Source organism: Lissotriton helveticus, chromosome 1_1 (genome assembly GCF_964261635.1).
Source record: "Lissotriton helveticus chromosome 1_1, aLisHel1.1, whole genome shotgun sequence".
NCBI classification, from domain to species: Eukaryota; Metazoa; Chordata; class Amphibia; order Caudata; family Salamandridae; genus Lissotriton; species Lissotriton helveticus.
Window position 1 is genome coordinate 1,053,694,794 of NC_136057.1, and position 24,290 is coordinate 1,053,719,083.

The 24,290-nt window shown below is 43.8% G+C and overlaps 1 protein-coding gene across 1 annotated transcript in view; it reads right to left on the reverse strand.

Annotated features, from left to right (window-relative positions):
- MAPK8IP2 (mitogen-activated protein kinase 8 interacting protein 2) overlaps window positions 1-24,290 on the reverse strand; it is a 216,930-nt gene that overhangs the window by 45,545 nt on the left and 147,095 nt on the right. Inside the window, exons 6-9 of the mRNA XM_078677937.1 lie at window positions 22,482-22,557; window positions 9,719-9,891; window positions 6,921-7,030; window positions 317-436 (exon numbers count right to left, since the gene is read on the reverse strand). Coding sequence (XP_078534063.1) covers window positions 317-436; window positions 6,921-7,030; window positions 9,719-9,891; window positions 22,482-22,557 — 479 coding nt within the window. The remainder of the gene's footprint in view (window positions 1-316; window positions 437-6,920; window positions 7,031-9,718; window positions 9,892-22,481; window positions 22,558-24,290) is intronic.

A 24,290-nucleotide genomic window follows, 5' to 3' on the forward strand; every position in this document is an offset into this window, starting at 1 on the left:
TACAAAATATCGTGTTTCTCCCACTTATTACTCCTACTAATCCGCATTCCTCTCCCTTTCCACTGCCTCTTAAGCCCCTCTCAGGCGCCCTGCTTGTCATATAATGTATTTTAACATTATATACCCCCCTCCCCCAAGTTTTACCGACCAAGCTTCGCCCCTGACTACATAAACTTCATATTCAAACGAACAGTTAGGCATATGCATTGTGTGCACCTTGCAAAGAGTCAGACTGGTGTAAGACACCCCATTGCTCTCTCCCGCCTCCTGTTTTCCTCAAGTGTGTCTGCTGTTGCCCCCAAGCCTGCCCTCTTACCTCCTCGTCTCGGCTGTACTCATTAACATTCAGGATGAGTTTGACCCCCTGCAGGCTGATCTCCAAGTCGCAGGTTGAAGGGGGTCGCAGGTGAACTGTTAGCTTTCTGGTGGTGGCAATCTAAAACAGAAAAATAAAACAAACAAGGAGGGTCAGAGGTTACAAAATCGAGGGCGGTCGTTGCACCAAAACACATGCGGCTAACACCGCACTCACAGAGTGGTGGCTCGGCTGTCTTTGTATCCAGGCTTAGTTCATGCCAGAGGCAGGGAAAGAGCCAGGCTGTCTCGGCACGCTTACAGTATGCGAGGGAGGTGAAAAGTGCAGACATTTTAGGGCTCAGTAAGCTTAGTTACCCAATACCACATCTTTCCTGTCATGAGAATATTCTCTTGTACATCCAACATTGAATAATCGATTTATAAATGGGAGTGCAAGCCTCTGGAGCACAAAGTCGAAGCCTGTGGTGCAGTAACTATCGTTGTTGTAATAAATGCACAGCATAGCAAGGGGTGTGAAGATTTGTTGAGACGACATTTCACCCACTTCACTCCACTTGGGAGGACCTTTCACAAATTTGAGGACTTCTACGCTTTTACAAATATCTAACATTTATTTTCATTCTTTCACTTATGAGCCACCTCTTACAACAGTAGTGTTTGTTATATTAAATAGATTATGGATGTTTTAATCAAAACACATTTAGGTGGTGCTATAATGTCACATCTCTCAATCCCCCCGGTACTGCTATTTTTATTGTATAAATTCTTTTGGAGAGTAGGACCGTCTTACAAGTTCTTTATTTAACGTTAGGTCTTTGTTGTGTCGTGCTGGCAGCGCCGACACTCTCGTGGGGACACTGCAGATCACGCAGGTGAGGGCACACAAAGAACGACAGGAGCCAGTATTACTATGCACTACTGGGCTTAGTCCCCGTCGCCTGAACTGGCATCGTTGTATAATTTTAAACACCATGATTTATTTTTCTCATTGGGTGGCGTAATACTCTTAACTCTTGGTACTGGTACCTGGAGTGTGCATTAGGAAACATTAAAGTAAACATAAGTAACAAAAGAAGACAAGCAATTGCCGAACCTGTGCATACAACAAAATGAATGTGGCAACTAGAATCTTGCTTCAGTTTTCCAGTTGGTTTGAGCAATATGGCTGAGTCCTTATTTACTCCACGGTCCACAAGGGAGGTAGTCCTTTGGTTGTTCTCAAATGGAGGACAATCCTGTGCTCTGCTTTTTAGATGTGTGTCCATAGCATTACCTAATGTATTTAAGATTAGATGACTCCTACAAAAGAAAGTGTTGACCCGTTACTGGGAGCCTCCTCGGGACTTTGGAAGAAGGAAGTGCTTGCTTGGCAAACAAGGGTATTATAAGCTAGAGCGGCGACACGGTCGTCAACTTGGGCTCAACCTAGTTGCTTTCATGGGGAGGGGGGGGGGGACTGCAGAGTGCGCCGTGAGGAGAGAATAGGTCATCCTTGAGGAAGAAGCAAAGGTCTTCGTCCACTTTGGGGGCATGGGTGTGGCTGTTAGGTTTCCGAGCAGCGCAAGCCTACATCCGCTAGTGCAGATTGCTTTGGTCTGGAAGAGAATGGGGGAGCTGCTGGGTGCACTGACACATGTAGTCGGGACCCACTGGGGACGCAACGGAAGCCTTCGTCTGTTACTCCTTTTGAGTGCCTGACCCGTACATGCCATCTGATCTGGCCCTGCCATTCATTTTGTTGTTTGCATAAATGTTGCTTTCCTTCTTTTGTTACGTGTGGTTACTTTGATGTTTCTTAATGCACACTCCAGGTACCAGCACCAGTATTACACCATCCAATGAACAAAATAAATTGTGTTTTTTTTTTAATTGTATGAAGATACCAGTGATTAATTTGAGTATTCACTGTGGCACTAACTTATGAAAAAATCTGTTCACACAACATACCATATTTTCTGTTTAGCCCCATTTTCATGCCCAGGTATTGTAGGGTCACTAGGGCAAACCCATAGATGTCTATACATTTAACCAGAGCTTGAGCCGAAGTATAAATTACTGACTGGACATAACAACTTAGTGGAGTACCATCCACTGGAACTAATTATTCATTTCTTCACAACTGGCTCCAGTAAATTGTACTTTATTATTTAAAGTGTATGCAGGAAAAATTAGCTAGCATTGAGGTACTACAAAATTAGAAACAAAATAGCATTGGAAGTCAAAAAGAATATACATTGTAAACCAACTGAATGTATTTAAGTTAACTACAGAAGGAGAAAGTGGAATATTGATTATTAAAACATTCATGCAAATACAAAGCGAGGAAGGACTCGCATCTCACAGCAGGGCATAAAAATGATCTCGAGGAGGTCGAGACATCTAGAGACTGTTTATTGAACAAATTAATTCATGCATTCTGGGACTTTTTATATAGTTGTGTATTAACTCCATTAATGAATGTACAGTATGTTGGTATTTTTGTGCATTGTCTATATATGTTTGTTTTTGTATAATGTAAGCTCTGTTGTTAAATGTGATTCCTTCCAAATTCTCCTCGTCTTTCACTTTTTGTATCTTACTTAAATTCAATGTGATATCTATATGGGCTTTCACGTACATTTGATGGTGCAGTACCATAGTTCCAAAATGCCAGGACGTGCCTCATTTGAGGCTTAGGGAAAATAGCTTTGCCTGAGCTCACTAGCGTTTGGAGGTATAGAATTCATTACAAATATCTATGGCCATGAATAAATATTTCTATGGGCTGTACCAGACTATTTAGTAGTCATAGTTATGAGTCATGTTCCTGCGAGCAACTTCCATTCATGTATGTGGTGGTGTCATCTCTTTCCTGCCCAGCCCCTAATAGACTCACTACAATGGGGGAGGGACAAGTGTAGACTTTCATGGCTTGTCTCTAGCATGCGCTTTGAGTCTCCTTACGCAAAGAACGAAACCTTCTTACATTCAAGCATAACCTGAAAAATCGATGTACTACAGGACGTTTACACCCAGACCAGCGTTTGAGGCAGGCTTCTTTTTGTAGTGCAGTATATAAATTGTTTAACTAACTATGGATTGATATGCATTGAAGGATTGCTCTGAAACCAGTGAGATCCATCTAAAGGTACATTTTTCATAAATCCACCGAATACTATCGTTTTGATATTCCGAGAAACATTATGCTTTATTCATCAAGTGGTTAATGGATGTCTGGGCTCAAAAGTAGGCAAAAACATGTTTTCTCACATATGCCGACTCAAAATTATGCCGTCTTCTAATCTTAAATATCAGGGACTCTTGCTTTGACTATGTGGTGAACTCATGTGTTTTTTCTGCAAAGAAAATCCTGTGCTCAAGATTATTTTATGGTACGATGTCAGATTGTTACACCTACCTTCTTCAAGATAACTTGTATGGGAGCTGTTAGGGTTTCTTGCCCTTTCCATAATTGCCAAAGTATGTCACCATAATGGTCTACAGGGCTGGAGAGAGGATAGCATGGTCACCTGCTTGCTTGTACACAGGAAGGCACATTGACCTTCTACATAACTAGATCTATTGGTCCATATTCTGAGTTAAAATGTACATTCAGCACCGATGATTCCAAACGCTCCTTCTCTATGAATGCACACAAGATGACACATTTACCCTCTACGTATTCACCTGTCATTGTCACAGAGTGCCAACTTCGATGTCAGAACCTGTACTCTCTGAACATCCGTCTAAAGTAATTTACAGAACAATTCTGAGCAAAACCCACTAAACCAAACAGAATTCAAGAAATTAGCAACACAGAGTTGTTTGCAAGTAATTGTTGAGAACTTCTTCCTTGAAAATCAGTAACAAAACTGGACAAGCAGAAGTGAGCCTGATTCAGGGACCTAATCCCTGCACATGCCTGCAACTGGACCACTACTCAGAAGACTCTTTTCACCTGTGCTGTCTGTGCTCCCATACAAGAAAGTTCCCAACCTTCATTGGTGTGTTGTAACTGAATTTCCTCCAGCCCTGAAGCTCTCTGACTAATTGTTGGCTACTCCATCTTCAAGTTCTCCAGTGTTGTCCTACGCCAACTTCTCTCTTGAATTTCCAAGACTCTCTCTTCCTTCCTGCAGGGGCTGCCTTAGGCATGTGCAAGCTGTGCACCTGCACAGGGCCGCCAAACCCGAGGGGCTGCCACGCCATTATATATCCTTAATATAATAATCCTCTGACGATGGGAGCATATTTGCGTGGTGGCCCCTGGCAGGGATTTGCAGCCTCCGGCTCTGTTCCACTTCCAAACACCATGACCCCCCCCCTCTTCCCGGGCCCCCTACCTACGCTCCCTGCACAGGGCCACCATCAGCCTAGAGCCACCCCTGCTTCCTGAGTTGTTGCCTATTTCTCAGTACCTCCCTGCTCCATCTCTATCTGACATATCAGTTGCTTACTACATACATTTCTGTGTTTTTCTCTTGTGTCCTCTGGCTGATGCAGTCTATGATTTCAACATTCTGCTAACTTCTCCTTTGCCCGCTGTTACCAGTCGCATCTGGCATGGCTCACAGGTGAGGGGGCGGACGCGGAGTCGCGTGGGGTGGAGGGTTTAAAAAATAAAAATAAATAAAACGTACCTTTCCTAGGTTCCATGTCTTCACAACTCAGTCAGCGCCTGCTTTCCTGCCTCCACAGGAACAGGACGAAGGCAGCCTCCTTACCCTCCCCTAAGCCAATCACAATGCTACAATGGCAGCGTAGTGATTGGTTGGGACGCCGACCACACAGGCGTCAATGTGGAGGCCATTTTCTCTATGTAGGCTGCATGCAGCCTACATGGAGAAAAGGGAGAGAGCGCATGACTGGTTTGGTTGGCCCCAGTGAGCCAACCAAACAGTCATGGCCCGCAACATTGGGCAAGCCACTGCTCCCCTGCCCTCAAGCAGACCAGCCCACCCACCTGCCCCCAACCAAACCCTTCTGCTTTCTCGCAGTGCAAGAAGCAGAAACATAAATTGTTATTTATAATACCATTTTATGTTTTTGCTTCTCGCACTGTGAGAAAGCAGTGGGGCGATGCTCCTCCGCCCACATGGAGTAGCCGCCCCTGGCTGTTACCACTCTCCTTTGGCCAAGGTGCTTACCTTCTTTACTGGGTTACCAGACAGGGCAGCCACAGTAATCCATCATCCAGTTGTGTCAGTCCTGTTTCAGCACTGACCACCATCGTCCAGAGACTCATTGAATCTGCCGGTTACCCTTCAGGGAGTTTACTCAGTACAGAAGTAAGGGTTGTCATACTCACCCTCGCTAGTTCTTGACACTCAGTTTCTTCGTGGCTGCACATGGGATGGCACGTTTAGTTGCATGCATACACATAGGTGCCATTCTCCTGAATGACTGCATCAGGATGGTATGATCACAGGGTGCGAGATCACCTTGTGCATGGTTGCACAAAGGGCCCCATGCTCACCTTTTGCGTAGTAGAACATAGGATAGTACTTTCATCTGTCTGAATACAAACACGATTCCGAACTGTCATTTTACTTGGCTCAACTCAGGATGGCACGCTCATCTTCTGTGTAGCTGCACACATACTGTCACACTGGAGAGCATGAAATGCCAACATCTTTCAGCTAACAAGATGCTACACATATCTTAAAAGACGGGGACACACAAATTGCCAGATACCGTGCATGGTAACACAGAATATGGTATACCCATTCTGTATACCTACACACACACTGTAACACCCACTCTTTAAAGTGAAGAACGCAGGAAGTGGAGTGACATTCTGGATAGCTGCACTCAGGGTACACCATCTGCATTCTATACTGTAGCACAACTCCTGACACACTCACATTATGCCTGGCATCTTATAACACACACATCTTCTGCATGACTGGACGAGGGGTACCCCACTATCTTCTTCATTGTAGGACAGAGCATGCCAATCTCACTTGGCAATGGCTGCACATGGGATTCTGCATTCACCTTCATAGCTGGACAAAGGAAACCTGGCTCAACTTTCTACAGGGCAAGTCAGAAGAAGCCATACTCAGGCACTCCCGCTTGGCTGCAAACGGGGTGCTACACTTACCTCGAAGGCTGCCTCCAGGAAGTCACACGGATGACTGCATAGTAACGCATTCTCCTTTTGAATTTGGTGCCCCAAATGTAACCCAGAATCTACATGGCTGCACACAGGGTGCTATGCTAGTAGGCACACAAGAAGCAACACTTTTCTCCCGTCTGCATCTCTAAAAATAGAATGCCATATTGATCCTATGCATGGCATAACCCGCGATGGCAGATTCACCTCCTGAATGGCTGAAGACATCAGACAAACTTACTTTATGGCTGCACACAGGATGCTACTTTTACCTTGTGCACAGCTGGACGTAGGGGGCCACCCTCACCTCCTGTTGATTACACAATCAACTACATCAATCCTTTCCACTGCTGCATTAAGAATGACAACCTCACTTTCAGCACGATGGCTTATTTCATTCCACCCCCTTAAATATAAAAAAGAAAGGGTGCTTCTCTCAAGCTCTTCTTTGCTTTACATGCGATGACACAGTGCCTGCAGCATGGCGACACACCAATAGCACACTCACCTTCTGCATGGCTGCACATAAGATACCATTGCCTTGATGACACGGAACTTCCACAGATCCCAGAAACTGCACAGTGAACCTCTCCATCCAGCAAGTGTTCCTCTTCAGCCCTGGAATAGAAATTACACAGTGAATGTGACAGCTGTGCTACCTGTGATGGGCTCTGGAGCGTTCAGGTCGAAAATGCAAATTGTTCTGAAATCCCCCCTAAAACATTCATAGAGGTAAAAACAATAGCATACTTTGTAGAAGGTTGTGTCTTATGTGTGGTATATTTTTTCACTGTAATAACCTAATCACTGATTGTTAAGACACTTAGGAAACAATTCTCAGCCTTTCTGTGGTGGATCCACATTAGCTGGAAAGTCAATGGACAAAGAAAAGTCCTATCCTACAATAAGTCATAACATCATGCAACAAAGATGAACAAATGAATGAAACACATTAGAACATAAGCACTTGTGCAGTGGGAAGCATGGCCCACTGATGGAGTGATAATGGGCATTAGCAGGGTCCGAAATGTATTCAGCAATGAGACACCCGAATATGTGGCGGATTGGATGGTACGCAACATCGTAAGACTGTTTGAGTGGCATATAATGTGAGCAAAGGCAAGAAATCTTGCCCATTTTGCACATCGTCATGTAACATGTATTTACTAGAGATGGCCAAAGTGAACCCATACATACTCAAAATTGGGCACAGTGAGGAATTTTTAACCTATGGAAAGAAGGGCATAGTTTTATTTCACGTGACCTGTTCCTTTCAGATGGATGATCTGTCCAACGAGAATGGGATTCAGGCTGAAGGGATTTGTGTTTCTCTGCTGATGATCTGGACTACTATAGCCCTAAAGAACAAATGGGAAATACAATTTCCTAGACTCGCAAGCCACATTTATTTCTCTGCTGACAGAAATCCCAAAGTAGGACTTCTGGTAAATGAAATAGAAGGTAAACCGCACCATCGACAGGAGTAGGAAAGCAGATTATAAATTCTATGTATCAGAGTTTTTGTCAATACAGAATGAATGATAGCCCTAAACCTGCTTTGAAATGGAGTAATCTTTTATCTGAAGATTGTGTCCCTATGAACATTCTTTCCACATTAGAGACGTTATTGGGTTCAGTACACTCCATAATCTTAAGAGTACAAAAATGTAAAACTTTGCATATGCTATATTATAGCCTTATAGCTGCTGTCGCGGGGTATACCGGCTATTAAAGGCCCACTGCAGCGTTAAAGGCCTGACCCAAAGGCGAGGGACTTTAACAATGCTGAGGAACTTTAAAATCCGGTATAGCCCTGCTACGAAGGGCTATAAGGCTATTAGAACATTCTGCCACTACAGGGCAGAATATTCTAACAAATAAAACAAAGCCTTCAGGGAGCACGAGGGGATTGAAATCCCCTCAGGCTCCCTGAAGCCTTTGTTCACAGCCAGAGCTGTGAACAAAGAAACATTGGATTGTTGGAGCTCCGGGCTTATACCAGCCATTATAAGCCCGGAGCACTCCATTTTTTTCAATGGAGCTACCAACATTCCAATGTTCTAATACCCCTGACAGAATAACAAGGTGAGCTAGGAATAATAGTGGTGATAAGACTAAGGGCTAGATGTAGGTAAAGTACATTTACCGATTCTAAAATACCGAATTTTACTGATTTGGTATTTTAGAATCGGTAAATGCAATGTAGGAAAAGATTCGGTAAAAATTACCGAACCGATACGATTCGGTATTTACCGAATCGGTATTTACCGAATCATCCCCTACATAGGAAATGGCCCAATACCGGTCGGTAAGCCTGAAATTTACCGAATTTTGGGTTTACCGACCGGTAATGGGCGACCTACATCTGGCCCTAAATTCCTTAAATGTGGATTAGTGGCCGCAAATATGCTACATATGTTTATTTCTTGTCCCAAAATTCGGGGCGTTCTGGGAAGAGTTGAATCAGGTTATCGGACTATGTCTTGGCTTTGACTTACAGCTTACTCACAAGGAGATTATACTTGGGTATAGGGCTGAAACAGACCTAGGATTAAAACGATTCTTATCCATCACTATTGTGTCGGCCAGGTTGTGTGTAGCTGGGGCATGGATCCCTCTGTTGCCTCCTAGGACAGCAGAGAGAGGCATCAGGCACTGAATTGTTAGGACAAGAAAATGCCAACTTTGTAAAAGTATACAACAAAACAACTGCCAATACTGCCAGTTTACTTCTGCTCTTGGTTTTGAAAAACACATTGATCTGAAACAATATGTATTATAGACATCTCTTTCTGTCTGGAATAAATCTTATTCTTTTATTTAAATTTTTTACATATCAACATTTTACACATTTTGAATGTTTTAGCTGATTTGATGATGTTATGAGGTGCAAATGTCAACTATGTGTTAAAATTGTATTACATGTGTAAAATGTTGATATGTAAAAAATTGAAATAAAAGAGTAAGATTTATTTCGGACAGAAAGATAAGTCTATAATACATATTGTTTCAGATCAATGTGTTTTTCAAAACTAAGAGCAGAAGTAAATTGGCAGTATTGGCAGTTGTTTTGTTGTATAGTTTATTGAGGCTTGGCCTTACTGCTTTGAGCCCCAACCCAGGGGTGGTTTTGACTTGTAAAAGTGGCCTTTTCAGAATTGTGACTTAAAACCCAATTTTGCCATTAACGAGGGTTTTAAATTCCAATTCATTTTAGTCCAAACTTGACATCATTATCTGTTTGCAATCAAAAGTTAGTTTTTAAGAAATATCAATCTCAAAACATGAAAAGGTGTTGCCTCTTACCAATGACCTCCTTCACAGGGCTGACCACTTCGTGGGCATAAAATGCTGGGAATATCCCCCGCTCCCCCGTTCGCATGTTGTATCCTCTGTACCAGTAATCATCTTCCTCAATCTCCACCAGTATTGGATCATCGACATCAAGCTCCAGCTCATCTTCATGGCGGGGGATGAATCTGAAGGGTAAAAGAGACAGAGATCAATGAAAAGGAGAGAAGGAGATATAAAGGAAAAAGAGACCAATAGGATGAGAGAAATAGATACAGAGGTACAAGAGACTAATGAGAGTGGAGAAAGAGTGAGAGGGAAGAGAGACAAATGAGAGAAGAAATAGAGATGTATAGGAAAAAGAGACAAGCAAGGGGAGAGCAAGACGGTGAGAGGGAATAAGGTCTATTAACAAGGTGAAAAGGAGATTGAGTAAGTCATCAATGAGAAGGAGGGAACGAGACTAATAGTGGAGAGAGGCTACAGAGGGAATGATAGATTTAACAGAGAAAGGCTGACAAATGAAAGAATGAGAACATGAGAGAGAGACTGGGATATAGAAGGTAGGGATGTGTGTATGTGTGTGTGTCTGTGAGAGAGAGAGAGCGAGTGAGAGAGAGAGTGAAATGGACAATGAGAATGAGAGATGAAAGAGAAAAGGTCACAAAAGTGGAGACATAGATATTGTGGGTAAAATTGATCAATACCATGTAGGAACAATATCAAAAGGGAAGAAGAGGCCAATGCAAATGAGAAAAATAGATATGGATTAAAGTGTTGGGAAATCTGTCAGCCTCTGCAGTATCTTTGACCTATGTTTCTTTGTTGTTAGTCTGAAATGTTCTGATGTTTCTGCTTTACTTGAGAAAACATAGAAGGGAACCTGTCTAGTCTGGAGTGCTTGCGGGTGTTCCTGCTGAATTTAATATGTGGTATCATTCAGTAAGTAGCCTTTTTCTTTTTAGCTGAACACCTGGATTAGATTATTCATCGTTTCAGGATTTTTTATTGTATGTTTGAAGATAAAAGTCCACTGAGTGGATCTGGCCATTTTAACTTACCCTTATCAAATGACAGGAGAGGGCGAGAAACAGCTGAGTGACTGGGCCGCCTACAAGTTCGAGGCTGAGACCAAGGGAGGCTAATGCCATTCTACTGTTTCCTGAAGTGCCCTTCTTCAATACTTCTGAGAATATTTTTTAAATATTTAATAATTTGGTTCCATATTCAAAAGTGTCAACTGTAGAGTCCTCCCCAGCCTGGGTACATATAAATGATCATGCCACACATGGAACTCAGTATTACACATCTATATTCTACTAAGTGTTACTGAGTGTAACTATTAATTGTCCATACTATGGCATGAATTTTCTTCACCACACCCATTCACTTATGTCACTCTTATCTGGAGTCCATCAGGGACCGGAGGGGTCCCACTATCTCTAACACACACAATACTAGATCGCCCCCTTTTTTAAATAAAAAGTATAGAAAAAAATACATCATAACTCCTCAATAAGTCTTTGAGGTGCACAAATCAATCTTTCAGATCTCGTTGCGTGATGTTGAGGAGCTACAGGAGACATAGCAGAAGAATCCGTGTCCGGCACAGGTGACTCAGGCACAGGTGACTCAGGCACAGGTGCAGTCTTTAGACTCTCCTGACTCCCAGATGGAAGGGTCTCACTCTGAACATCTGGAGTCATCGAACCTTGAAGCAGGTGTTTCAAATAAGAAAAATCCTTTGTGATGGACTTTTCTGGACAATGAGTAGTCACCATGTGTTTGTTGCTAGTCAGAATCTCTAGTGGATCAGCATCAAAAGGAGCATCAGACTTGCGTTTCTATTCTTGCCTGACAATGGCTTGGTTTCCTCTTTTGAACCAGTACTCTGAGCACAGTGACATCTATCCGCATTGGTCTTCATTTTGCGTATGTGAGACAAATCAGTAGTGCAAAGTTTATCAGTATCAATATATCTTTTAGTGGTCCAATGTGGTTCCCATGGCTCTCCCAACTTTCACGCGTGGTAGAATGGGGAGTTAACCTATATGCACAAAGAGTAGAGTGATGAACTGGTCTGAGTTCAAGTTCTTTCAGCACAGTGCACTGAATGGTCTTCTTTAGGGTGCTCATAAATCGATAGACGACACCATTTGCCTAAGGCCAGAGAGGTGTGCTTTCCTGATGCTTGACATTTAGATAAGTGAGAAAATCTTTAAATTCTCTACTATTGAAAGGTGTGCCATTGTCACATTTCAAAATCGAGGAACACCCCAGGTTGCAAAAATGCTTTCTAGTCTCTCAATGACTCTGTTGTGAGTGGATGATGACAGATCTTCTTCAAGAGGAAAATGGAAATATTAATCTATAGCTAATAGAAGATGATGACCATTGTCAAGGGGTGCAAATAAATGAATTGCAATCTTCTTCCATGCATGAATTGAAAGATCAGACATGTTTAATGGATTCAGGGTTGTTTTGGATGACAAGCAGCTGTACAAATGACATGACCTCAATTCCTTTTCAACTCTTTCATCAAGATGTGGGAACCACACTTGGTTGGGCAGAGGTTTTTTAGTAGCAACAACTCCACAATGTCCCTAGTATGCCAGTTCAATGACTTGTTGTCTTGGGCTCTCAGCTATAACAATTCTCAATCGTGCAGTATAATGCCTTCTGGGGTAACTGAAAGTGCTACCTGAACCTTTTTGAATTTCTTGTATGCAAGGTCATCATGAAGAGGTCGAGTATGTTTTCTCCAAGACTGATGTGTAATAATGTCTTTGAGTATTAGCACATCTCTGTCAGTGCTTGTGGCAACAATGATTTGTTCAACTGATAAGGCAGCAGGGCTACTGGGTTTTATTGAGAAGTGCCATAATACGACATTGGTACATGTGAGAAGCAGTCAGCAGGGTTGTGATCTTTTCCTGGACGATGCACGATCCTGTAATCATACTCCCGCAGTCTCAACCCCTTCTTTCAATGCGAGGAGGCATCTTGGCTTTAGGAAGTAGAAAATAGTCAGTAATGCTTGGTGGTCGATTTCAACTGTGAAGTGCTTTCCATACAAGAACACATGAAAATATTCACAAGCCCAAACCGCATCGAGTCTTTCTTTTTCAGGTTGTGAATAAGCATGTACTGTTTGTGACAAACTCATCATAGCATGAGCCACAATGTGTCTTAGTGCATTAGGATGTCCATTGTGCTGGGCAAGTATGGCACCTAACCACACTGAGCTGGCATCAACAACAATCCGTTTGTATTTTCAGATCCAAGTATGCCATTTCAGTGGCATTCTCAATTGCATGTTTGATTTTCCTGAAGCTTTGTTCACATTCATGTGACCATTGAAATTGAGCATTTAGTTTAGTTAATTCTCCCACAGGGGCACTCACAGTGGCAAAGTCACATATGTACCTTGAACAGTAACTGGCCATACCAAGGAAGGACTGCAGCATAGTTACATCTTGTAAGAAAGAAGTGGATGACAAAGCATGTACTTTATTCAGACCTGGAGTCATTCCCCCATCAGAAAATATATGACCAAAGAACTTGAGCTTTGTTTTATGAAACTCAGACTTAGCTAATTTTGAGTGACACCTGCATCCACAAGTATAAGACTCACTTGTGTTAGAGCTTTATCATGTTCCTTTTGTGTAGCCTCAAAAACCAGTATGTCATCACCGTAACGGAAAGCATTTGTGACTGGCTGTATTATGCGGCGAATGACATTCTGGAAGAGTTCTGCAGCTGATGACACTCTGAAACGTAGTCTTTTAGATCTAAATAAAGCAAGGTGAGTCAGAAATGTAGTAATATACCTGCAATTTACTTCAAGTGTGAGTTGGTGATACCCTTTGTTCAAATAAATCAAGCTGGAAAAAGACTTTGGCTCTAATCAGGTGCTTTACCGTGGCACATATCAATGCAGATGCAGAGGGCTCTAAAGTATGGAGCACCCATTCCCCTTCAATGTGATTTTGGGACAGTGCCCAAATGAATTTCGCACTTTCACTTGACAGGCCTTCTTTCTTTCAAGATGCTAATCCTAACATGCACATGTTGGCCAGTGGTCGACATTGACATCACACACCCATCTACCTCACTGTTGCTTGACAATGACAAACTTTTAGACAAGCAATTTGATGACAATTGACGTTGTTGAGTTTCTTCTTGCCTCATCTGATGTTGACGCTTGGCGTTGTGGGTGTGGTTGGAATGTCCCTGGAACTTTCTGGCGTCCAATTTGTTTTCTTGACATGACGCTCTTGATCTTTCCTTCACTTTTCAAAGCGTTATAGAATGGTTCTCTTTGCCGCAGTCTTTGCATATCTGACTAATGGCAGGATATATACCTTCATGTGTATAGAAAAATCCACATCGAAAACACAACTTCTTTTTCTTTGAAGACATTACTTTGGGGCCTTCTGCCTTCTGTTTTGGCTTACTTTTCACACTCAACACTGATTCATTTTGGGCCGTTCTGGCCTCCATATAAGTGGCTTGTCTGGCAGCTCTTACTTCCACTCTAGCAGCCATGAGTACTCGCTCAAAATTGAGTGCCACTTTCAGCATTCTTTGTCAGAAGGAATCAGAGAGACAACCATCTGTTACCCTGAGATGCATGGCCTCTTCATCAATGAACTTGTTGAACTTGCGATGCTTGATGAGCAAATCAAGTCTTTCTACAAACTCATCCATCGTTTCACCATCTTTCTGCCATACTTGACTGAAAATATACCTTTTATAGTCAACATTTGGCATTGGATTAAATGTGGTGTTTAACGCCTCTTTGATTTGACAATACGTCACTTCATCACTATGTGGTATATTCTTTATCACTTCCTTTACTCCCTGACCCACCAAATTATTTAGGTATTTAAGGATCCTTGGTCATTTGCTTCTTCCAGCGCATCAATGAAAACATCTAAAGATTCGATTGAGGCAGTCCATCTGCCGCCAATATTCAACTTTTTGGTGGTATCGAAGGGAGGCGGTGGTTTTAGGAATGCAGTAGCATTGTAACCTGTGGAACTTTCTGCTGATGGGAGCTTCTGCTGCCCACTTGGACTGCCACCTTCATTAAGCACCAGCCATACGCTTACATTTAGGTCCCTTCTCCGGTTGTCAGGTGCCATCTTCTTTGGTGGTGAGTGGCAGCTTTGTTTCTTGAAAGGATACTCCCCACTCTTACCTCATGTAGCCAGTTTCTACTACTTTTAGCATTTCTTTGCATCAGAAATGTTTCCTCTTTTAGCGTTTCCTTGCACTCAGCTATCTCTGCCTTTAGAGCTTCTCTGTACCTGGTTGTAGCTGCCTTTAGTGTTGTCATACTGTATGAATGACGGCTATGTGTTAGGCTGTTGCGCAGTATCCCTTGTCTCGACTTTACCAACAAATTTCTAGCCCTCTAGCCAATGAAGAACACATTTTCTGGTAGACCTTCACATTCTTCACAGGCCTTGCACTGGCTGGGGTGGCGCGTTGACCTCACATATGCCAATGGTCGGTTTTTCACTTCGACTGAGGCTAACGTGGCATGCACTAGCAGTCTGTTGAACTGCAGCAACCTCCCCGAGAGAGCACTATTGGTTCTTACATCACTCTTCTACGGAGTTAGTCAGGGACCAGAGGGGTCCTGTTATCTCTAATACACACAGCACTACATCAGTGTTACATCAAATGGTGCGAACCACAGACAATACCCATTTAAATTTGAGAATTGGTGGCCTGGAGGTTATATACTGATAACCAAGCAGGCTGTTTGCAATGAAGCAGCATCTTCTTCTAATGCTAGCTTATTTTTGTAGTGATGACCAATAAGCAAAACCAATTTATTCTAACCTCTAATCTGTAACCTCCTTTGGAGCAATGGTGGGACATTCTAATTGTATGTCTATTAATTTCCAAAGCAGGATTAGTTTATCATCAATAGGTAATCTCGTTTCATTCTGGATGTCTGGTGTGGGTAATCTGCAGTGTTTTCTCCTGCTCTGTTCCACTTACGTTCCACTAAATATGATCGCCTAAGGGATTCCTAAATGATACCTTAGAAAATGTGTGAATTCCCTTTTTCTCTATAAAATGCTGAGTTTATGGCTGGACACGGTGTTAATCTGTTGAAAACATACTTTAAGGGGACCCTAAACTCTGTTCTAGGGCAATTTATCCTCGTCTTGATCTACCAAGGGATTTGCCAGGCACATTTTTAGCTAATGCTATGGTTTGCGAAACATGGAATGCTAATGATCACACTATATACAGGTCAGGACACCTCCACTAGCCCTTTGCACTGACTGGCTGTTCATTGCTGAATAGTGGAGCGGCCCAAATCTTCAGCTGACTTTTCCCCTGCTAGATAAATCATCTACTATATTGGCCAGAAACGTACTACATGGGCATCCAACACAGGAAACCAAGATAGAGAACCAGTAGTGTGGAGGTATAATCCCCCTCAATCTCAGTGTTTTTTTGTACTTTTTTGTGCATATTCCCAAATACAAAGGAACACAAGCTGTGACTATTCATGCCCAGTACAATACTTCTGAAGAAAATCATTGTCCTGTGGCAAAAAATAAACTTAAGTAGTTTTGTATTCTGTGATCTGGATGACAGGCTGTTTAATAAATCTCACTGAACTTTACAAAACCAGCAAAGGTATATTTAAAGTCTGAAATCTCGAATAATCAGAAACATGATGCACCGTAAGGTGTTTGGCGCATTAATACAAGACCAGTTCAGTTTAGTGAGAATCAATGTTGCGCTGTAATGTGCAGTGACCAGGCCTTCTCCCTGAACGGCGCGTGTGTAGTAACAACAAGATGAGTGTCTGAACTCCAAACCCTTGTGCTGCTCATGCTCCTCACTGTCATGGTACACTTATGGACAAAGTAAACAAATAGCTGCTATCTCTGTCTCAATAACTGAGATTGTAAATTTGGGCAAACCCAGGAATATGCAATTTTTTAGTGCTGCTCCTCACTCTCTCGCACTAATCACTTTCTTATATGTCTTGTTTCTTTAGTAGAAGTTTGTCAAATTTGGTAATTTTTCTGTGAAATAGGCATAAATATCGAGAAATTATGCGTATTATCTGAATCTCATTATACTGGTATCTCAGCTTATAACCGTGACAATTGCTAAGGGCCTTGGACTGCTTGGCACTGCCTTCACCAATGTCATGAATGCTGCCCGTGACTCAGAAAAATGGAAATACTCCAGAAAACCTGTGGCTCATATTATTATATACAAAACCAGCCGTTGGCACAAACCTTCCCAACTTTTCTGATTTTCATGTTGGAAACATTATAAATAGTGTTGCAGGGTTCTATTATCCCTCTCTGAATTTGACCAGCATACAGACATTATAAAGGGGAGGGGGGGTACATTGCTGGCTGATGTCTTCCAGAACTTTGAAGTAAAGTAAGTGACTCGATTGATGGTAAATCTACATGATGCTAAATATTTAGTTTTTTTTTTAAAGTACTTATTTAATTGTAAAAAGAACATAATCCAGTGCTGAATATTGGGCAATCTTGGAAAAAACCTCTACTTTGACCACACCGGCCAACATCACTCCCGCAACAAAAGCAGAGGCACCAGCTGTTAATAAAACTTCCACAAACAGTCGAGTGGCTGCAACTCAAAAGCAATAATGACACTAAATATGGGTAATTTACAACGAATTCATAAAACTTGGTAAATCCCAGTAAACACTGCAAGTACTATACCATTTTAGGTGGCAGCAAATTCTCAATAGCAGCTTTTCCAAGCGTCCTTTGGTACAAGCTACACGGTTGGGCATATGAATTTACATGTTTTAGGTGTAACTAATAATTGCCTCATATATCATTGACAACCTGATTTGACTTACTGTTGATCTTCTCATATATTTTTATAAGACTCAAGAATTATGAAGATTAATCATTATTAATACCGCCAAGATGTTTAGGTGCACTTAATCAATAAAGGTGGGAACCTTGCAGGAACTTTAAATTGCTAAAGGCATGACTATGAGTTCAAAATGAGGAACTTTGTTCTTAAATGCGCTTTCTTGTGAGTGGCTTTCTTTATTTCTAACAAGATTACTTGCAGAGCTAAGCTCTAATTTACAAAATAATGTGACACCTCAGTTTCGTCCAAAAACTCACAAAGGTTTGGATGGCAGGTACCTTTAGAACACAACCACAGGGCAAATCCACCATCCAACACAACGCCCAGGGCTTTAAGTGGGATGAATAAACTGGGGCTCTCTCACAGGGCGTGGCTAATGTAATTAAAGGCATGGCTTACAAACACATAAGCTAAAAATCTGTGCTTAGCATAGTGTGCCACCCGCCTTATATTTTGCTGTTTCTGTCATTGCATTCTGATATATGATACAACAAGTAACATCATACCTACAACAAGTCAGGACTATTGGCTTTGTCAATGGCTGCTAGTTACATAAGATAAATAAGCAGCAACTATGGCTTGTATATAATATTGAAAAAGCTTTGATTTAAAGCCCTGGTGACACAACGACAATGTTGCTGCCCCTGAGTTTCAAAAAGAGAAGCGAAATCCAGAGAGAAAATGACTCTCTATGAAGGATTTCTTTTCCCCTACAACGTTCACATGGCATGACGTCATGCTGTAACTTCTCCTCTAGTGAGAAGTAAGGAGTGTGAGCACATCCACATCCATGTGCCTGTGCCTGCTGTCACTGCTGTCCGGAACAAATTGACCGCCTCTGCCAGGGCACAAAACAGAGCCCCATAGAGACCTGTTTCGAGGCCTCCTTTAAAAAACTGCTGGTGCTCAACACCGGTGAGACCCAGCCCCAGCCCTGACAACACCACATGCTTTAGGACACTTCCATGAAACATTCTGCCTCCCAAACCTCAGCTAAGGTAATATACATCTGTATCCAAAGGCGTCATTGGTGTACAGTCAAGCCATTTGAACCTCACCAGCCATGCCCATTTTGGTGTCCAGCTCTCTGGCCTCCGCCTCCCTGTTCCTCAAGACCTTGCCTGTTAGTCTAAGTCACTCACTGGAGCTGAAATATGGACATCTTTAGAGTTCCTCAGTCAGTGAAAGAAGGAAACGTATTTTGGGGTAGCCAAAATCTCTGAGGGAAAGTCTGGGGAAAATAGGGAATTACCTAGGAATCACTGATTACCCCAATAATTCCCAATTTCTCAAATGATTCTCAGGGTTCAAATCAGGATCTCTCTCAATCCCTTTTACCCCAGGAGTGTAGAATTAGAATCCCTCACTTGCCAGAGCCTCTTAGTGAGGCCCCAAGTTTTTGGTTAAATGCGTTGTGCTTCATTACAGTTTGGTACTGAACAAGTCAGGATCCTGGAAAAGCTTGCTGCAGAAGATATAAGAAACGTTTCTGCAAGCTTGAATGATGCCTGAAGATGTACTGCAAAAACAGAGGCGAAGAACACAAATGCAAAGAGAATGTCTTCAGTTTTTGGAAAACCAGCATTTCTGTGGAGAAATGAATTACAGGAACATAAGACATTATAAAAACTCTATCGATCAGATGTTCGTCGGCCCCCACACCTGGGTCAACACCCTCTCCATCAGAATGGACTGCAAAGGATTCATACTGCAGTGGCTCAAGCCATACATACAAAATGTCCACTTGGACACTTCCAGATCAGAACTCATCCCTTTGACCTGGGCCATTCAACAGGGTTTGGTCCTTTTACTGGTGTTCCTGAACCTCCACCTGTTGAACTCGGGAGCATTTTGAGCCATCAAGCAGATAAAGACGCATCATGAAGTGGTGACTCACATGTCTACCTGAAAACTACATCCATCATGTTCACCAACCAAGGTACCGTCTCACTACTGTCCAAGCCTGGATGTCAAACTCTGCCCGATAAAACTGTCCTCAGCACAACTGTGACTAACAACAACAAAATAAAGACTTGTTCTTATCAAGGAAGTTAGTTGGCTGCACAAAAAGCTGACCAGCAGTGCCAAGGAACTTGGCTTTCATATTGACAAAACTGCTAGTGTCAAGACCCACATCCCTAAGATGAAAGGAATTTCAAGCACCAAATATCGCTCCTTTAGAAACTAAAGTACTTCCTTCTGAAAGCAGATGTAGACCAACGTTACAAGCTCTGGTCCTCTCAGACCTGAATAGAGGCAACACCCTGCTCACAGATGTGCCAGAATCGCACCCCATCCTTCCCCAAAGTGCTCTTTTGAATTTTGGCAAGATCATGCATGCCCTCTCTCAGATAACTCCCCTGGCTTCTCCTGTAAGAGCGCATTATTTGTAAGGTGTGCCCGTCATTTACAATGCTCGCTCACTCAAAGGCTCCTCCAAGAATCCTACTCCCTGGGCCTGCACCTGCAGGATGTGTCATTTCCTGGTGCAGGATTTTGACCTGATTACCCGGCCACTGGTAAATCCTCTGTCATTTATATGTTACTTTGTTTTATGTGTCCCTTTAAATGTCTGCAGCCTGTTCTGCCCAGCATCGCCCTAATTCGTCCCTTTTATATTTCAAAGAGCTAATTGCTCTATTATAGAGATTATAAGGCAATTAAGGGCCTTCTTTGTTTTTTCCTTTAATTGTTAGGTGTAGTTGTTTTGTTTCTACATTACCATGTCGTATTTCTCTGTCATTCTTATGTGTTGTTGGTATTCGATTACCATGTTATTAAGTGAATTTGTTTAGACATCTATTCGTCTGTTTCTTCTGTTTGTGTAACAGTATCAGAGGGAAGCCTGATCATCGGTCTCCTACCAGACAAAAAGCAGCTGAATCAGTCTGATTTGGAAGGAGAGTTGGTGTAGTGTTAGCCTATGACTGTGCAGGCCATACACCGTCTAAGGACTGACATAAATCCCACTGAACAGACACCAACGAGAGGGAGAGAATGAGAAAGGGAGAGATGTGAGACCAATCACATGGAGAAACACAACAAGAGAGAAGTCGGGCCATTGGAGGCGAAAAAGATAATTTGCAACAAGAATGAGTTAAAGACATGGGAGAGAATAACGTGGAGGAGAATAAGTGCCATTTAGAAGGTGTGAAAAATCCAGAAGGAAAAAAAAGATAGTGACAGAAAGAGAAGTAGGAGGAAACAGAAACATGAGAAGGAGAACAAATAGAGGCTTTTTACAGGGATATGAAAGACAAACAGTGCAGGGTTGACGTGATAAAGATGCGGAGCACAAGAGAAAACAGTGACGAAGACAGAAGGAGACAGAGAAAGTAAAAGAGAGGAAGAGAGGTGATGTCAAAGGGAAAGCAGTCAATGAAGAAAGTAATAAAGATAGGGACTGTGAAACAATGGAACTAAGGAAGGGCGGAACAAGGGTAGAAATGAAGCATGCAAGCAAGAAAACCAGACGAGAGCAAGGATGGGAGAACAAAATGAAGCTAGGAATAGTGGAAATATGAAGTGGGTGAGGGACGAAAGAATGACACAAACAAGCAATGATGGAGGACACGAAAGAATGGAAAGGGAGTAAGGAAGGTACGCAATGAGACAAGAACTTTAACCGAGAATTCGTGCTGCATGTATGTGTTCTGCATTGGTTCCAAATTATTGAAAATAAGGATGTTAATCAATGGTTTTTTTAGCATTTGTATATGTCAGTTGCAAGGGCTATTAGGATCAATACAGGGTTACTTGGTCACGATGTGTTGTGTATGTTTACACCTTACCATTGAGTACCACACGTGGATGATTAAGAGTGAGCAGAGCGGTATCCCTGAATAGGATGACACCACATCCATGTCCGATCGCGACTTGCCCAGTGTTCCTGAACCCGGATTACCAGGGTGAGGGAACTCCAGATTCCCTCCTGGCAGCTGGGAAATCCTGGTGTTGTTCCCCATTCCTTAGGAATTAGCTTGTGCTAGCCAAATGGGCAGGTATATTGGTCAAAATTGTTATTTCCATCCACACCTTATCCCCACACATGCATCTCCATTACTTGTACTCCTGGCCCATGCCGTTGGTGGTGCAGGCTTTCAGTCAATTTCTCCTTCTCAGTTTCACATGTATGAACATTTTTTTTATCATCCCGTGCCTCCTGTGTGCATTACAGGCATACATTGTATAAGTGCAAGCTAGATATGTTGGCTTTGCCATTATGTGTTTATTGTTTCCATCTTGCTGTTTTTCGCTGTCACACACACTGTTTTTAAAAAAACATTTTATTGAGCATTCATAATAATATCAGTACATTTCAACAATGCAAGTCTGATCTGCTGACGTAAACTCTCACACACACTGGTGAAGAGAATACTTTGTCGACAGTGTATATGTGTAGGATGGGGAAATCCAAAGGACTTGTACATAAACCCCTTGAACGCCTGTAAGAGCCTGTAAGAGCTTGCTTCTTTAGTATCATATATTGGTCCTATTGTAATGTAAATCCATGGAGCTGCTTTGCATCCTTTCTTGGATGTTCTTTCTCTATATTGCTATACAGGTTCGCTTTGCAGTTTCATGTTTCTTCACTTACCTGTCATTTTCTTCTTCTACCCTCCGGAAAAGTAACTTGCTATGCAACTAGGAATGGGTGTGCGTATGTACGAGCCCGCTGGGTTGTATTGAATGTACCGGTGAATGGCTATTGAATTAAGGCAGCTAATATAATGCAAAGCAAAACAAGGTGCAAGATTGGCCTGGGCTAGGGCGTGTCTGAGGAAAGAATGAACAGAGTTCCCTTCAGTGGCTGGCAGTGCCCACAGCCTGCATGTGTAGGGCTTCTAACAAAGCTGGAGGAGATCTTCCACTTTACCTGAAGACGGCTCGGTGAGTCTGGTCCCGCTCCTCGCCATTGACCATGCAGGAGAAGAGCCCAAAAGACTCGGTACCTGAGAAGCAGATAAGAGGTCACTGCAGAAAGAACAACTAGGATCTCCATATGCACCATAAACAGACAAGTTCCATACATACCAGCCACTATACAGTATGCATGGGCTTCAAGTAGTCATGTAGCACAGATCAGGTCTCTGTCTATCATATTTATTTACCTATTTATTTTAATAGCACCAACAGATATTCATCCGATCCTACAATTATGTTGTAAAGAGAAGGTCTTAACCAAAGCATATAGAACACAACAGGAGGGATGCACACAATCATAGAGAACACAGCTGGCCTTTCATTAACAAAGAGCACAGAAGAGGGGGCGTGGCTAGCCAGGCAAACATGGCGGACGCAACTCTTTAGAGCTCTGTCCGGTGGGCCCTACATTATCCTGACATTCCCCTGACAAGTGTTCCTAACTCCTGCTTACAGGGCGGTAGAGCTGCGGGAACGACTGCGGCTCCTGCGAGAGGGAACTGCGGCGAGAAACGAGTTGCCGGTGGTGAAGGAGCGGCCATTGAGCGGTGGCGGTGTGCAGACCCCGGAAAGGCGCGAATGTCCACCCAAGTCCCTAACGCTGCGGAGGGCGCCTGGCACCAACGAGTTGGCGGAGCTGCAGGGAGCCGACCCTGCTGCCGGACGTGTGTGCCCGTGCGGTACAGCGGCTGCCGGTGGAGGAACCCCCCCGGGGGTGAAGCGGAGGGTGAGCGGAGCCGGGAGTGAGAGGCCGCAAGCCCCAGGAAACACAGGAGGTGCGACACGGATGGGCAGCGCGGAGAGGAGGTGCGGGGACCCGCTCGCCGCCCGGACACCGGAGAGGCTGACGAAGCCTTGATAGCTGGCGGACCTACCCTGAGGGCTGTGCGGCAGGGGACAGTGAGACGGACGGCGGCGGGCTCCTCCTGGCTGCTGCGTGATGCCTCCTGCACACAAGTGATGACGGTGAGCCTGCCGTGTGCTGCGGCGGACTGGCTGTGGAGTGGTGCCGTGGTGCCTTGCCCTGGTACAGGACGGTCGATTGGTGTGGGCACTCCCTGGGGGACCAAGCTGGGAACTGCTGGGACTGGATACGCTGCTGGTTGGCCCTGTTGACTGCCACAGGGATACGGGGGCCCCCTGCACACTAGCGGGGGACAGGTGCTGTGCAGTAGAAGCTGGGAGCATACTCTAGAGACTCGACAGCCGAGGAGCCATTTTGTCCCAGGCGCCACCTTAAGAGACACTGTGAAGCGAGGCCCGTGCCCCCGAACGGCGCTAGCCGCTTCTGCGCGCCGTCCCCACTAGACACTGGGGTAGCATCGAAGGAGGGAACTGGACAAGGGGTGGCCGGTACTGAGACGACCCGTGAACGGACTAAAGCCTAAGCTCCCTGCCCCACTGCGGCGAGACGCGCACTACCTGCTGGAGGCTGGACTGTGTGGCTTCTAGGCCCTGGTTGTTCCCTACTGGTCTGCGGAGCCCACGCGCGGCGGCGGGGGGCAGGGGATGCGAGACTGAGACACTGCGCCTGGCCGAATGCTCCATAAGCCGTGGACCCCTTTCGCTGCGGACGCCATTGTAACCAGTCTCGTGGTGCGGAGCCCCTACCCCTGAGCTACTCTGTCCGCTCCTCCTGTGCTCCCGCTGCCGGGCACCGGCCTGAAGGAGTGCCCTGGACAAGAGACTCTTCCCCTGTGTGACCGTGAGGAGAGTACACCTGAGAGCGGCATACCACCTGTGGCTGCCTGCCTCGCCACCA